General features: G+C 47.4%; 1 protein-coding gene across 1 annotated transcript in view; it reads left to right on the top strand.

Moving 5' to 3' along the window:
* The window catches only part of VPS4B (vacuolar protein sorting 4 homolog B), a 582,532-nt gene extending 566,984 nt beyond the window's left edge, over positions 1-15,548 (top strand). The window contains exon 11 of the mRNA XM_069613692.1: positions 13,855-15,548. Within this exon, the coding sequence (XP_069469793.1) occupies positions 13,855-13,956 (102 nt within the window). The 3' untranslated portion in view covers positions 13,957-15,548. The remainder of the gene's footprint in view (positions 1-13,854) is intronic.
* The last annotated feature ends 530 nt before the right edge of the window (positions 15,549-16,078 follow it).

Genomic DNA, 16,078 nt, shown 5'->3' with positions numbered 1-16,078 from the left:
TGTGCAGTGTTCTGGGCCCTCAGGTCCTTTCTCCCATCCCTCAAGGGCAAGGTGGTGAGGATCTTCACCGACAACACCACCACAATGTTTTACATCCGAAAGCAGGGAGGAACCAAATACCCAGCTCTGTCCAAGGAAGCCCAGGACCTGTGGCATTGGGCCGTCGCCCAGGGGATGTTTCTGGTACCCTTTCATCTGGGAGGGATAAAGAACACCATCGCCAACTCACTCAGCAGGGAGCTGCGCTCGTGCCACGAGTGGGAACTGCATCAGGATCAAGTGGATCGACTCTTCCAGCGATGGGGCAAAGCCCAGATCGACCTGTTCGTGACGGCGACGAACTCCAAGTGCCAGAGGTTCGCCAGCAGGTTTCCCCAGCCGAGGAGCATGGGCGTTGCTTTCTCGTTCCCCTGGGACGGCCTGTTCCTATATGCGTTCTTGCCGTTGCTGCTCCAACTCATCAACCAGCTCAAGAGGTCCCGGTGCAGGATGATCCTCGTCGCACCGGCGTGGACGAGACTGATCTGGTTCCCGAACCTTCTGGACTTGTCAGCGTCCCCACCAGTCAAGATGGCGACGAAAGCAGATCTTCTCTCCAGAGAAGGAGGCGCCATCCTTCATCATGACCCTGAGTCGCTGAACTTGCAGGACTGGCTCCTGCAGCACTAGAGTTTGGAGGGTATAATATCCCGGCTGACTGCAGAGAGGTCCTTGCAAAAGCCAGGGCGTCCTCAACTCTCAAGTGCTACGAACACAAGTGGAAGAGGTTCTCTGTCTGGTGCCGTGCACAGAAGATTAACCCGGTACGGATTACGGCCCCTCAAGTGCTGCCGTACCTACTGTCCCTGGCCAAGGCTGGACTAGCTCATGCCTCCATCAAGATACATCTGGCTGCGATCTCCCGATGCACCAGAACTACAGGACGGGCGTCTTTGTGGTCTCGTCGTCTGGTGAAGGAATTTATGAAGGGACTGTTCAGATCGTTCCCGCCGGTGAAGGCCCCTGCCCCGGGGTGGGAGCTCAACGTGGTGCTGACCAGGCTCATGGGGACGCCATTCGAGCACTGCATTTGGCGCCGTTGAAGTTCCTGTCGTGGAAAACAGCATGTCTTGTGGCCATCACCTCTGCACGATGAGTGGGAGGGATCCAGGCCCTATCCTACAAGCCTCCATACTCGACTTTTCACGACACGAGGGTGGTGCTGAGGACGCACCCCTCCTTTATGCCCAAGGTGTCGTCGGACTTCCACCTCAACGAGCCCTTGGTGTTGCCAGTTTTCTTCCCGTCGCCTTAGTCGCCGGCCGAGAGGACTTTGCACTCGCTGGATGTAGCTAGAGCGCTAAAGTTCTACGTGGACCGCACAAAGAGTTTTCAGAAGAAGTCACAGCTGTTTGTAAACTTTGGACCTGTGAACCAAGGGAAGGCTCTCTCGAAAGCTTCCATTTCCAGATGGCTCTCCGGCTGCATCATGCACTGTCACCGGTTGGCAAACCGACTGATGCCCGGCCGTCCGAGAGCCCATTCTACCAGAGCGATCGCTGCTACCACAGCGTTTCTCTCTGGTGTGCCCCTGCTGGACATCTGCAGGGCTGCTACGTGGAGGTCAACGCACATCTTCACGAGATTCGCCTGAAGTTGGGCCTGGTGAGGAGGTAAGAGTTGCTTAAAGTTGAGTTATGTAATGCTTAATGTTGAGCCTTTGCCACCTCACGTGGTTGTGCATGTGTGTACTGCTATGTATTCTTATATTCATGAGTATGTGAATCCATGCCAGACCCCATGCTGGAGAAGGAACAAGTTACTTACATGTAACTGTTGTTCTCCAGCATGGGTCTGGCATGGATTCACATGCGAACCCTCCCTCCTTCCCCTCTGCGGCTCTTCACTTGGTCATACTGCCACTTCACGTGCTACCAAATCTGAGGATGGCTGCCAGGGGAGGGGCTTAGGGAGAGGGCAGTCATTGGCTGGGGGCAGTATGACCCAGAGATCAGTGATTGGTTACTACTAAGAAAGACAGATCAAAAACAAAACCGATACTGATTTTTTTCTTTACCGAGGATTCCCGGCCGTATGACGGGGAATATTCATGAGCATGTGAATCCATGCCAGACCCATGCTGGAGAACAACAGTTACAGGTAAGTAACTTGTTCCTTTCTCAGGAACCTGGCAAAATCAAAAGTTCCTTTGAAAGAGAAGGCTCCAATGAGAACACAAGGGGTGCCTCTGGCTTGTGGACAGCATAAAGTGTGAAGAGTGTGTTAAATTTACGGTCTAAATGTACATTTATGGATTTCCCATGCTTAGCCATTGATTCATTCATCACCAACTTCTCACATTGTCCGCATTGGTCTTAAAACTCACTTTCTCCCTCCCTGCAAAATTGAATCTATGGTGCCTTAGGGCTGAGACTACAGCTCCCCAATGAATCTAGCCGAAGTGCCACAAAAAATGCTCTCTTCCTTCTGTAAATCTGCAGAAGCAATCAGTACAAATGGTTTATGTATTAGTGCAACTAGAACCATATTGGATCCCGCTGGGGCCCATACTGACTCAGTGAAGTATATTTAGCCTTGTGTGGCCATTGTCCTACCGCTTGACAATGCTATATAATGTGTTCTGGGTGCAAAACATGGAGCTTCCTGAATTTAGATGTCCTTCAATGGCAGACCAGTATGACATGAGCTTAGGTTAATTCCAGAAGTGACCCAGCTGGAGTTTTGGAGCAAAGACAGTACATCATCCAAGGATGCTGAAATAGTTAGAATCCCTGTCCAACAATGAATGACACAATTTCAGCCATTTTCTGGCATATTGTCTTTTGTTGGACCCCTTGCATCCTGCCTACAGTATTGTCACGTTCTCTTCAGAGAGCCCAAGGTCTACATCGACTAGGTCCTGGGAGCCAAAGATCCAAGGTAAGAGTGAGGGGAGGGATGAAGAATCTGTCCTTCTGTTGACTGAGGACTTTCAGAGGAATCTGAGGTGGATGGACAGTGTACTCCAGGGATCTGAAAACCAAATTTTGGCCAGTATGAGGCTGTCTGGAGCATGCTGCAGTGCTGAGCCCTACTGAACTTGTGAATGATTGTTCACCAGAGGAATGGGGAGAAAGGTGTACAAATATTGATTCTTCCCAGGGTATCGGGAAGGCGTTCCTGAAGGAGACTTCTGACCCCCAAGACGCATAAAGGAGGCATTGGGCATTCAGCCGTGTGGTGAACCAATCTATCAATCCCCGAATGTGCAAGCAGAAAATCACTGCTATAATGTCCTTGATTTACTCCCATTCTTGAGACGAGTTGTCCAGCCTGCACAGAATGTCCACCTGAATATTGAGGGCTCCTGCTAAGTGGCTGGTCTGCAGAAAATAACTTCTAAATTGGCTGTTTCCGTAGCTGTAGGGCTAGCCTGCACAAGGATTGAGATCTGGTTCTCCCCCACTTATTGACGCAGCATACGGCCATCATACTGTCTTGAGGACCAACACATGGTGGCTGTGGAGAGGTCAGACTGGCTTGAAGAGCCAACCCGGTTGCTTTCGACTTGAGCATGGTCATGTGTAGTAACTTGTTCTGTGTTGGCCAAAGTTTGTGTAATTGCAGATGACCCAGAGTTGTGGCCCACCCCGATCTGTCATGATTGCACGAGAAGCGTCTAGGGAGTCCCAACCAAGAGGTTGGATTCCTGTGACCACCAATCAAGGTCCCCCCACCACATCTGAGATGGGCACTAGAGCGAACTGAAAGTCCTACTTTCAATGGCGCGCCAGTTGTAAATGTCTCGGGCTCATGGAGTCTGGTGAATGGGACCACAAGGACACATGAGGCCCCATGGCCTCTGGAACATCAGCGCCAGCTGGGATGTGGAATCCCTAAACCTGTTGCATATGTGGCTGATATCAATCAAATTGTTCTCTGTAGGCTCTGGAGTGGAAAGCCTTCCCAAGATGGATAGTCCACATGTAGCTGACGAGACAGGTATTGGGATGCTATGAGGCTAGTATTTTTCCAGTTGATGTACACGCTCAAGGAGTATCGCAGTTCCAGTACCCTTTCCATGAGCTCAGAGTGGGCCCTCACCAATCAGTCATCTTATAAGTGGTGTATGTGAATGTCCTTCCCTCCAAGCGTTGCCATTATGGCATCAGCCTTGAAAAAATTCCTGAAAGCTGTACGGAGGCCTAACAAAGGTATCCTTTCTCCCGCATGGGGTCTGGCATGGATTCACATGCTCATGAATATTACCTGTCGTCGGGCCGGGAATCCTTGGTAAAAGAAAACAGTTTCACTTTCACCTACAAACTTGTCTTTCTCCTATAAACCAATCCCTGAGCTCTGGGTCATACTGCCCCTAGCCAATGACTACCCCCTCCCTAAGCCCCTCCTCTGGCATCCATCTTCAGATTCTTACCACACGTTCAAGTGTTGAGTCCTTGTGTTTTGCTCCGAGAGCTTTCTACCTTTTTCGTGAAAAAGTTTCTATTTTTGTCAAATAGAGCCTGTGTGCTCTTTCGTTTCTTGACCGGCAAGCAGGGATCCGTTTGTGGGCGTCTTCATCACCCCTCAAGGGCAAGAATCATCGAGAGTTTCATCGAAGATTCCAGATGGCCATCGAGCCTACACCGCACACCGGACCATGTCGGAGGAGAAGGATGGAGGTTTCCCTCTTCAAGCTCTGCCCCAACTGCGGATTGAGGAATGTGTTTGTGGAGGACAAACACTCCCAGTGCCTCTGTCTCCATCCGGATCACAAGGAAGCGGATTGTGAGATCTGCCTTGGTTTTTTCAAGTGCACCATCGGGGATCGTCACAGTAGGTTGGCAGCGTGGCTCAACGCCAAGGCCTCTACCCATGTGGCAAACGGGGGCATGCCTCACCCATGATTGGCCGGTCCAGGGAGTGGGCTTCTACAGCCTTTGAGGGCACTCCATCCATGGGGGCCTAAGACAAGGCCCAGCACTGCAAGTCCATTTTCCGTCTAGGTCACCGTCTGTCTCCATCTCAAGTCATCGCTCCAGCTCCTCCTCGAAGAGGCAATGTGCTAACCCGGGGAAGCTGCGGGAGAAGGTGGAGAAGACCAAGGCACAGTGTCAGACCTGCCCTTGAAAGCCCCCCCCCCCAACAGCACCCAGTGTGCCCCCCCCCACCTCCAACACCCTGCCAGGCGGGAGGCTTCAGCCAAACCGGTGGAGAAAACGCCAGAGAAGAGGATGCCATCCCTGAGCCCGAGACAACCCTTCAGGATGCAAAAAAGGGTGTCGGGGGAGGGGAGGTGGGGGGGGCGGAATGGAGGCCTCTACCACTCTATCGTACTCCAGGGCATGGATATTTCTTCTTCGGACGAAGAGGACCTGGTGTCCGTTCACACGGTCCCGGAGGACATGGGGAACGATGACTACGATGACAATGCAGAGGCCGACAATGGGGGAAACTCTGTGGAGGGGGGGTGGCCGATGGTGGCGGGAATGCAGACTACAACGTGGGTGCTGGGCCCAGCAAGCCTACTCCCTGACACCTCCCAGGGATGTATCACTGGGCATCCTTTCAACTCGCCACACGCTGGTGTCGAGATCCAGAAGAGGATGCAGACGGGACCCCCGCACCGACCACTGTGGCACCGGTCGGCCCGCTGGCGAAGAAAGAAAACAGCAGCCTCAGCAATCGCGGCACATGTGGGTAGATAGGTGATCTACCCGGAGGCAAGGTCGAGGCGCTGGACATCCTCCAAGAGGGCGAGGTGGCATCGGACCATGCCATTACCGTGGCCCTGGACATCGCGGACACAGGATTCCGATTGATGGGGAGTGGTGTCTGCCTCTGTCGTCGTGGCTGGTTGAAAGCCATCCAATTTCGGCAGGAAGTTCAGCCATCAAGATCGAGTCGAAGACAGCCCGTGCCCTAGGCATGCTTCAGCAACATAGTCCTGCCTTTCGTGCCTCAGGAGGGAAATCTGGCAGGTCGTCGAAGGGTTTTGGCGGGTGATCCTCCTCTTACCGCCAGCCCTCCTGTTTCATGACCCAGGAGGCCTACAGGGGTCATTCCAAGGCCTTCGGAGGTGGCTGCCATCATCGCACCCAAGGCGGCACGCAGGCCCCTAAGCAGGATTGAACCGGCCAGGACATCGGGCCCCCACCCATGCACCCCAGTGGGAGGCCGGCTGGCGGGCTTTGTCAACGAGTGGGAAAAGATCTCCACCGACCGATGGGTGTTGGACACTCTTGCCCACAGACACACTCTAGAATTCCAGCAGAATTGTCTGCGGATACCACCGGTTGCCCGGCAGGAGCAGCACATCCCTCTGCTCCTACAGAAAGTACGGGTCATGTTAAGAAAAGGGACGATAGAGCTGGTTCCAAAGCGACTCCGGAGTCTACTCCAGATACTTCTTGGTAAAAAAGAGCAGGGGCTGGAGGCCCATTCTCGACCTGTGGCATCTCAACAAGTATCTTGAGTCCCAAAAATTCAAGATGCACGTGCTCGGCCAACTGGAGGAAGGGGACTTCATGACGTTGCTGGATCTGGAGGACGCTTACTTCCACGTCCCCATTCGCGAGAAGCATCGGAGGTTCCAGCGCTTCGTTGTACAGGGAAAGCACCACCAGTTCAAGGCCCTTCCCTTTGGACTGAAGTCGCACCCAGGGTGTTTACGAAGTGCCTGGCACCAGTGGCAGCCCATCTGCATCTACAAGGGATACATGTGTACCCAAACCTCGACTGGCACATACGGGCCAAGTCAAGGGAATTCGTCGTCGACCACATGGAAAGGCTGCTGACGATCTTGGGTTATCCGTGTACTATCCAAAGACCTACTGAAGATCGCCACGGTGAGGACCATCAAGTTGCTGCTCGTCATGATGTTGTTGTGTATCTACCTGATCATGCTCGCCAGGTTGCGGATGCGACCACTCCAGGAATTCCTGGACTCCCGTTGGATCCAGGTGTCCAGAAGCTTCAAAGACAGGATTCTGCTAGAGTTCCGTCGAGCGTTAAGGTGGTGGGGTGTGCGCTCCAACATCGCCAGAGGCACAGACCTCCATAGCTCCCCTTACCAGGAGACTGTCCCGATGGACTCTTCCCTGGAGGGCTTGGGAGCCCACACTGGACGTCTCCATGCCAGAGGTCTGTGGCTGCCGAAGGAGAAGGGGCTCCACATTATCGTCGTGGAGCTGCAGGCACTGTTTTGGGCCCTCAAGTAATTTCTTCTGTCCCTCAACGGCAAGGCCAATGTGGTGAGGGTCTTCGCGGACGATACCACCAGAGAAGCGCAGGAGCTGTGGCACTTGGCCGTCGCCCAGGGGATGTTTCTTGTTCCTTTTCACTACCATCGACTCGCAGCAGGGAGCTGTGCTCTTACCGCGAGTGGGAGCTTTGGCAGGATCAAGTGGACAGCTTCTTCCTCAGGTGGGGCAGTCCCTAGATCGATCTTTTTACGACGTCGACGAACACCAAGTGCCATAGGTTTGCCAGCAGGTTGCCCCAGCCGGAGAGCGGGAGTTTGGGGCATGCATTCTCTTTCCCGTGGGGTACGTGTTTCCCTTGTTGCCACTACTACGAGTCATCAGTCAACTCAGACTGTGTCAGTGCAGGATGAGCCTTGTTGCACCAGCATGGCCAAGGCATATCTGGTACCAGGGCCTTCTCAGCATGTCAGCGGCACCTCCAGGCAAGCTACCAGTGGTCACGGGCCTGCTCGCCAGTGAAGGACGTGCAATCCTGCACCACGACCTAGGATCTCTGAACCTGAAGGCCTGGCTCCTGCAGCATTAAGAGTTTGGTCCGAGCTGCCGGCGGACTGCAGGGAGGTCCTTGCCAGGGCCACGGTGTCGACTCAAGTGCTACGGGCACAAATGGAAACGTTTCGCAACGTGGTGCCGGACGCACAAGATCAACCCTCTGAGGTTCACGGCCCTGCAGATTCTTCCGTACTTGTTGCCCTTGGCAAAGGCGGGCTGGCTCGTGCCTCAATCAAGGTGCATCTAGCGTGCATCTCCCACTAAACCAGATCTCCGCGATGGTCTTCTCTTTGGTCCCACTGTCTCATCAAGGAGGTCCTCAAAGGATTATTTCAATCATTCCCACCGGTGAAGTCTTGTGCTCCAGTGTGGGAACTCAACGTGGTACTGACGCGGCTCATGGGGGGCCCCCCTTGGAGCCTATGCATTGGGCCCCTCTCCTGTTCCTATTGTGGAAAACGGCTTTCCTCGTGGCCATCGCCCCTACCAGGAGGGTAGGTGAGATCCAGGCCCTTGCAAACAGCCTTATTTGACTGTTCACGACACAAGGGTGGTGCTGCAGACACACTCCTCTTTCATGCTGAAGGTTCTGTCGGAATTCCACCTCAACGAGCCTTTGGTGTTGCCTGTGTTTTTTTCCAAAACCTTTGTCGCCAGCTGAAAGGACTTTGCACTCGCTGGATGTGGCCTGTGCGCTAATGTTCTGTGTGGCACACGCAGAGTTTCTGGAAGATATCTCAACTATTCATGAACTTTGGTCCTGTGGACCATGGGAAGGCCTTGTCCAAGGCTTCCATCTTCAGATATCTCTCCGGCTGCATCATGCACTGTCACCGGTTGCTAAACTGACTGCTGCCCGGCCGCCCGATAGCCCGTTCCACCAGACTGAACGCTGCGACGATTACATTCCTGTCTGGTGTGCTACTGCTGGACATCTCCAGGGCTTCTACGTGGAGGTCCACACGCACCCTCACAAGATTCTAATGCGTTGTCGGGGATTCCAAGGAGGAGTCCAGGGTCTGCCAAGCAGTGCTACACAACCTGTTCGCTTGAAGGTGAGCTTGTTCCGGAAGTAAGAGTATTTGCTTCAGTTGAGCCTTCCCACCTCCCGTGGTTGTGTAATGTACTGCTATGTATTCTTTATTCAGGAGCATGCAAATCCATGCCAGACCCCATGCTGGAGAAGGAACAAGTTACTTGCCAGTAACTATTGTTCTCCAGCCTGGGTCTGGCATGGATTCACATGCAAACCCTCCCGCCCCTCTGCAGCTCTTCTTTGTCATACTGCAACTTTATGTGCTACCAAATCTGAAGATGGCTGCCAAATGAGGGGCATAGGAAGAGGGCAGTCATTGGCTGGGGGCATTATGACCTAGAGCTCAGTGATTGGTTTATAGGAGAAAGACAGTTTGTAAGTGAAACTGATTTTTTTTCTTTTACAGAGGATTCCCGGGCTAACGACGAGGAATATTCATGAGCATGTGAATCCATGCTAGACCCATGCTGGAGAACAATAGTTACAGGTAAGTAACTTGTTCCTTATTGAAGGTGCAAGTAACCCATGGACAATCTCAGGAACTTGCGATGCAGTGGCCAAATGGGGATGTACATGTAGGTGTCTATTCACTTCTGCAGAGAAGACCGAATGTGCAGGGGTAACTTTCTTGAATTTCTTTGGTGGGGGCTGAGGTTGAATTGGAATAGATTTAGGATCAGTTTGCACTTGGCCTGGTCCTCCTCAATCCCAAAGACTAGAGTAAGAACCCAAGGCGTTCCATTGACCTGGGGATGCTCTCCAGTGCCCTGAAATGTAGCAGATTGCCAAACTCAAACGCTACAGAAAGTGATTGATTGGTATAGAAGGGGGAAAGTGGGAGGAAAAAGTGGAAGAGGGAGCCTGTATCCTCAAGGAATCACTGTGGGTGGGTCCAAGGATCCTGGGTGATCGTCTGTTGGTTCTGGTGCAGAATCACCTGACCTTGCACCAGAGTGAGGTGTCCACAATTGAGCATCATTGTTCCCCTTAAAGTCTGAAGTTACGAGGGAGGGGTAGAGTCCCTTTGTCCTTAGCCTGTTACAGAGCCTCCTGAAGAATGTTCCTGCTGCTCTTTCCTGTCCTGGGAGCGTTGCTAAAAACCAACAAAAAACTGGAAGGACCTACTTCCATCAGGCTTGGGAGCAGGGGTTGACGATTCATTTGAAGTTGGCTTCAAAATCTCAGTCAAGGATTTCCCCATTAGTTTTTCAGCCTTTTCTTTAGTGAGGGCTTCAGTTGTGGCGTGACACAGCTGGGTGTTGCCGAAGGGTAGGTTGAGTACCTTATCATGTGCAACTTTAATAAAAGTCTGCTCTTCAGCCAAACCAGATGCCCGGCATGTGCTCAGATGCACATGCTCCCTGAGGTTGCATTGATGCAATTAGCTGCTGCCTCCAGCATGCTGCTCAGACAGACTTGGAATCAACTATGCCTGCCTCTAATTCGTCCCGCTTATACTTTGGGAGTCATTCTGCAAAATCTACTACAGCTCAACATAACCTGCTAAATGCTGCAAGGATGTCATCTGTGTTGGCCTTTCGGAGATTTAGTGAAGCATTGAAATAGTTTCCTGTCCATAGCATTAATGAGCTTCTCCTCCTTACATGGGTGATTCAAGGTTGATGCAGATGAGGCATGTTTAGATTGTGCCAGAGCAGTCGCCGTGACTATGGACTGGGGAGGGGACTGGGGGGACTTGTGGAACCCACCGGTGCCACTGTCTGGGCTGGTGAACTTATCTGCAAGACCTGTGTAACCCCCCTGAGGTGCCTGCGGGCACGATGGCGGAACCTGGTAGGAGCTTGAGGGAAACCTGCTTTTGTTGCTGCTAATGAAGAAAGCGGGAGTGGTGTAACCTGTGGAGACTGCTGGATCCTGTGCTTACTCTGTCCCGGGAGACCTCCTTCGTGGTAGTAGTAGCCATGATTTGCAAAAATTTTGTGGCAAAGAACTGAATTGCCTTTCCAAGTTAATGGACCCATGAGAAGAGGGATGACATCAGGGGTGACCAGACTGACTCAAGCATCCTGGACAGAATAGGTGTGAAGACAATCAGCTAGAACATCTGTGGAATAGCTGGTAAAAAGAAAGGTCTTGATGTGTCTGTGGATGTGTGCTGCAGAGTGCTCCTTAACCTCTCTTGCTGAGAGAAGGACTGGTAATGGGAGGTGAGCATGCAAAGGAGTGGCTAACGTGGTGGCATGCCCACACATGCATGTATTTCAATTATCTGCTGTCCGGGGAACTCCGGTCCCATCGCTGAAGGGGTGACATCCAAAATGTATTGAGGAAAGGCCATGGGACGTAGATCTGCTCCACTTTTAAGAAAAGGAAGTTCAAACAAATCTTTGGGAGAAGGAAATCTGTGACCTTGTTGAATTATTTTTGCTCTGAGAATGGGGTTTTCCCCAGCTGTTAACTATATATATTCCCATACCCAAGGGTGAATGCATTATGGTCCCCACCCAGAAAGTCGACATTCTGTACTTAATTTAAACAATACCAAAATTGAGTTACCAAAATCATCCCATTATCCAAAAAGTGTCAACACTATTTTGTGAACAACCAGAGAGGTGATGTGTGTACATATACCTATGGGGAGTATATATATACAGTTACTCCCTGCCTCCTACCCATTCGTAGTGCTAATAAACGGAAAATTAAAAACCAAATGTGGTGAACCCCTTAGCCCCTCTCCACCCACTTCTGTACTGAAAGACAATATTCGTATAAATGGCAATAGCAAAGGATGTGTCTGAATGCAAATGGGTGTAATCGAAGTTTTTAACTGTGTGTAAGAGTGAGGAAAAAACAAGTGCGCAGAGAAAATGAGATGGAAGGAGGAATAGTCAGAGTGATTAAAATGAGTCTCAGCTTGAGTACATGGAAATGTGAAAGAAAGAGTCATTGAGTGGAGGGACCGAGACTGTAGAAGGAGACATGAATCTGAGAGAAGCAAAATAAGTGAGAAACTGATATATTAGGAAGAGAAGATGCTTAAAAAGGTATTGGTAATAATAGTGAGAACAAAGCAACCGTCAAACCCGTTGAAAAGAAAAAAGTGTCAGCAAAGTGGCTGTTGAAATTAAAGGCATGCTGACCTTTCGATGAAAGAAAGAAGTAGAGGCTTGTGTGACACTGATCAGACCGGCAGATTGGCATAAACTTTCACTAAGAATAAATGGGACAATAGTAAGTACTGAAAATAAGGATGGGAGTGTAGTGTTATTGTGGAATTGGAGAATGGTGCATGTAGTCTTCTAACCACTCAGGGGACATTTTTCAAGTATATAACAGTCTTTCATAATGTTGTCTGTAATGACAAACAAAATGCAATCTCTTAACGCTTTTGTCTGTCTTCATTAACTTTACAGAGATATATGCTCCATGATGGGGTTTACTGTCTCTTCTTGATGTCCTAATGTCATTAAACTTACATTGAGTTTTTTTTTGCCTCTTTATGTAGGGCAATAGAAATATATCCCACTTTCATAGAATAAAGCCTTCATCAGAAAAGCACTCTTAATTATACACAGACAATGTCTCCTCTATTTGGCTATGTATGTATGCGTTCCAATCTATTTACATGAGTACAAGCTCCAATCTATGGAAAACAAGAAAAAACCCAACTAAGTGTATGTACTTATCCCGTCTAACCATCCCATGCTAATTACACAGGTACTAACCTGTTTGCATGAATTCAATATGTAGACACAGATTGAACGGCGCTAACCATGTGTAACCTATTCTAAGGGCGTTCTTCCTGTAAATATGGATGATAACCATTAAAATGTTTTTTGGTGGTTTTCTAACATTTACTCTTTTTGTTCACCAGAAGTATCATCAGCCCCCCCACCCCTTAATAGTAATGGAATCACTTATTCTATTCATAAAATTTGCTCGCGAGTATCGCTCAAAACCAGTTGGCATTTAAAATGCATTTGTGTTTATTGTCTGTGTCGAATTATTATTCCTAACGCAAATATAGGTTCATTCTAGGTGGTGAATACCTGGAATAAATGCAGATTCCTTGCATTCTTCCAGTACCTGTAGGTGGTCCCAAACCTTTCACACACACCTCTATCAGCATTAACTCTGTAACACTGACACATAATTCATGAACCTCGGCATTCCATTATAAAAACACTCTGCATTCAAACAATCTAATAATTTAAGACAATCATTGGTGCTTAATTATTCAGCAAAGAGATACCTCTGTTAATTCATTATGGAGGCTATCGCCTCTCACTGGGCACTCCTGTGTTTGTGCATTTACACACATTTTGAAAGGCATCCACCTAAACACGGTTAATTGGAAGTTCCAAAAATTCTCGTACTGCAGGAGTCATTCATATATGGTATCAAATGTACCTGTAATCTGTTGTATATAAGAGCAACCATCGGAGAAATCAAACAACGTATTTGTCATGCATAAGTAATACATTTTTGGACAAACCCCTTGTGGAACACTACAATACAACACAACCATATTGCTAATTAACGTTTGTGGTTTGTCATACAAATCATTGAAGTGAATCCCTGAGCGGGTGATAAAGATACTGTCCTCCACAAAATAGAACAAAAATGGATCATACAATTGAATACAGTTGAGTGTGTCCTCAACACATAGAATGTTATCACTTAGTGATGAATAAATGCTGATGGCAGTATTTGTGGAAAAAACATTTATTTTGGCATGACGTAAGGTATACCACCATTATCAGAGAAATGATAAGTTATGATTAATATGTTATCCCAAGTTGTTACATTAGAAATGCAACCCATGGTCCACTGCACCAGTAGATCCAACAGGTGTATAATTGACTCATATAGAATTACTTGCACGTATTACCATAGTGGAGATCAACCAATGTGGTGCACTCAGAAGCAAAGCAGTCTGCAATATAAAAGCTCAATTTATTTTATTAAACTATTGACCTAATGTGCTTTACTTGAGTTGCGTCTTCTTTCTGATTTAATATTTAAGATGTTTCATGCTAAAGTGGAATGAGCAAAGTTTACTCAAGAGAATGTTACCGTATTAAATACTACAAAGATTGATATTGTCTTTTCCCCATGCAGCAAGACATGAGACGGTCTTTGGCCAGCACAAAACCAACAGTGAATGAGCAGGATCTAGAGAAACTGAAGAAATTCACAGAAGATTTTGGTCAAGAGGGCTAAACCAAAGACATTTGTCAAGCTCTCTTAAAGTACTTTCCATTCAATTTCCTAGGTATTCTTGCCTATGTTGATGGCATTTCAGATAATTGCCAATAAATAATATCTAGAGTTCCCATTCCCTCACCATCCACAACTGGTATATCCCTTGCGTAAGTGAAGATCTTCCTGCAAGTCCTTTGAGCTTTTGTATGATATTATGCAGTTGTCTATAAAGTGTCTTCTATGGAAAAGTTATTTACAAATATAAAAATCCAATATTGCAAGCATGTGTAAAAGCCTTCAATATTTGGGGACAATGTAGATATTTGGTCATTTTAGAATATAAAGTCTAGAAAAGTGATACGCACTGCATTTCACTACAACTTTCAACGTAGCCGTCAAGTAAATGTACAGCAGTTTTTCCTGTAAATATTTTATTTGACAGCAGCTTGCAACCTGGAAGCTATTTTGGATCCTCGCAAAACATTTACAAATGTACATCTTGAAGAAAACCTGTTCTGTTATTTGTGGAAACTTGCATAACTATCTTTTTCAGTTGAAAAACAAAACGCCCCATTTCTTCTTTTTTTTTTTTCTTGCTGGCGAATAGTTTCTCAGGTGTAGCAAAACTATTGAAAAATAAACCATTAATGGCATATAAATGGAGAAAATGTGTAAAGATTGTCCATAATGTCAATATGAAACACCTGATACAGACCTGCAATAGTGAGAGGTTTGTTTCACTGCTGTAATTTGTATTGCCTTAAAGTGCAGCAAGCATTTCCTTTAACTCGATCGACAAACACGTGCTACTCTTGGGGTTCACTTTTCTGAAGGAAGTTGTCTTTTTCAAATTGTACGTTGGGGGATTTTTACTCTGTTTCAAGAAGAAAAATCTATCTTGAGATGGATTCTTCTTTACTATGAACATTTGCAGGTGTACTTTTGCAAATACTACTTTTGCCATCTAAAAGAAAAGTCTACACTGTACTAAATAAAATATGTTTAAGACACACAAAATATAATTTATGGTAGAGGTAAAAGTCCACCCTACATATGAGACTAATTTCCTAAATTGAGTTTCACAGTAGCTTTTTATTTCTAAATGGCCACGGGTATTTCAGTCCAACTTAATAAAAAGAAACCTGGACATCTGGCAGAAAATTCAACCAATATTTTTTTTAAAAATGGTTATAGAAAAGTAGAGTTCAGGTTTGAGATTTTTAAACTAAACGCACACTGCAACAACCAGTGTATGGCCTTTCACACCTAATCAAGTTCATGTATCGCTGAGTATCTTTCAATCCTTCTGATGTCCACATCGAGTTTGTGCCTTGTAAGTTTGCATCGCAAAAGTAGCAGAGGCAACCCAGTGAAGCTCCAAAAATGCAATACATTCCACAACTACTTGATAAAACAAAATCTGGCAAAGCTTTTGGAAAATTAACTTTGTTTGAAAAGAAAACAGAACTATGAATAATCTGCGTACTGTACTATATGGTTTGTTAAATGGGTTTTTTGTGTGTATATATTTTATGTCCTTTCTATAAAATCAAAGAACTGATGAAAGTTGCTGTACTTCGGTTTAGTAAAATGTGTTGGTGCAACATAAAGTGTCTGGTGTTTTTTTTGTTGTTGTCCTTTAGATGTCTCCTGTTTTTCCCTTTAATTGAAATTTCAGGATTTGTATGGAACTCTTGACTGACTGAAAGGGTCATTGTTGAAGTATTAGTTGTGAAGCGACACTTGAATATAAGGTCCTTTGTGCTGTTATGTTTAAAAGGATTAAACACACTGAGTTTATTCTCTACTACCCGTCTGTCTCTTGTTGCCCAATACTGGCTAACTGCACTATCCATGCTTTGTATTTCTCCATCCCTAGTCTCCTCTGCTAACTCTTGGCTTTACAATAAATTCTTTACTTAATTTTCAATCTCCATCTTCTCAATCATCAAATGCAATCTCAATCTTGTGAGGAATATTCAACCATTTCGATCTAATTTGTTGCGCCTTTCAGATCTTTGTGCTGTGAGCTAGATGGCTGTAATTATATTCCATCTACCCTTCCTTTGTCCTGGTTTGCACCTTATAAAGCTGTTCCTGGCTCTGCTTGTTGTTTTATCCCTGGATTTTGCAGGTTTGA

This window comes from Ambystoma mexicanum, chromosome 5p (genome assembly GCF_040938575.1).
Source record: "Ambystoma mexicanum isolate Mex_15411 chromosome 5p, UKY_AmexF1_1, whole genome shotgun sequence".
In the NCBI taxonomy this organism is placed as follows: Eukaryota; Metazoa; Chordata; class Amphibia; order Caudata; family Ambystomatidae; genus Ambystoma; species Ambystoma mexicanum.
This window is presented reverse-complemented; position numbering and strand designations above follow the sequence as displayed.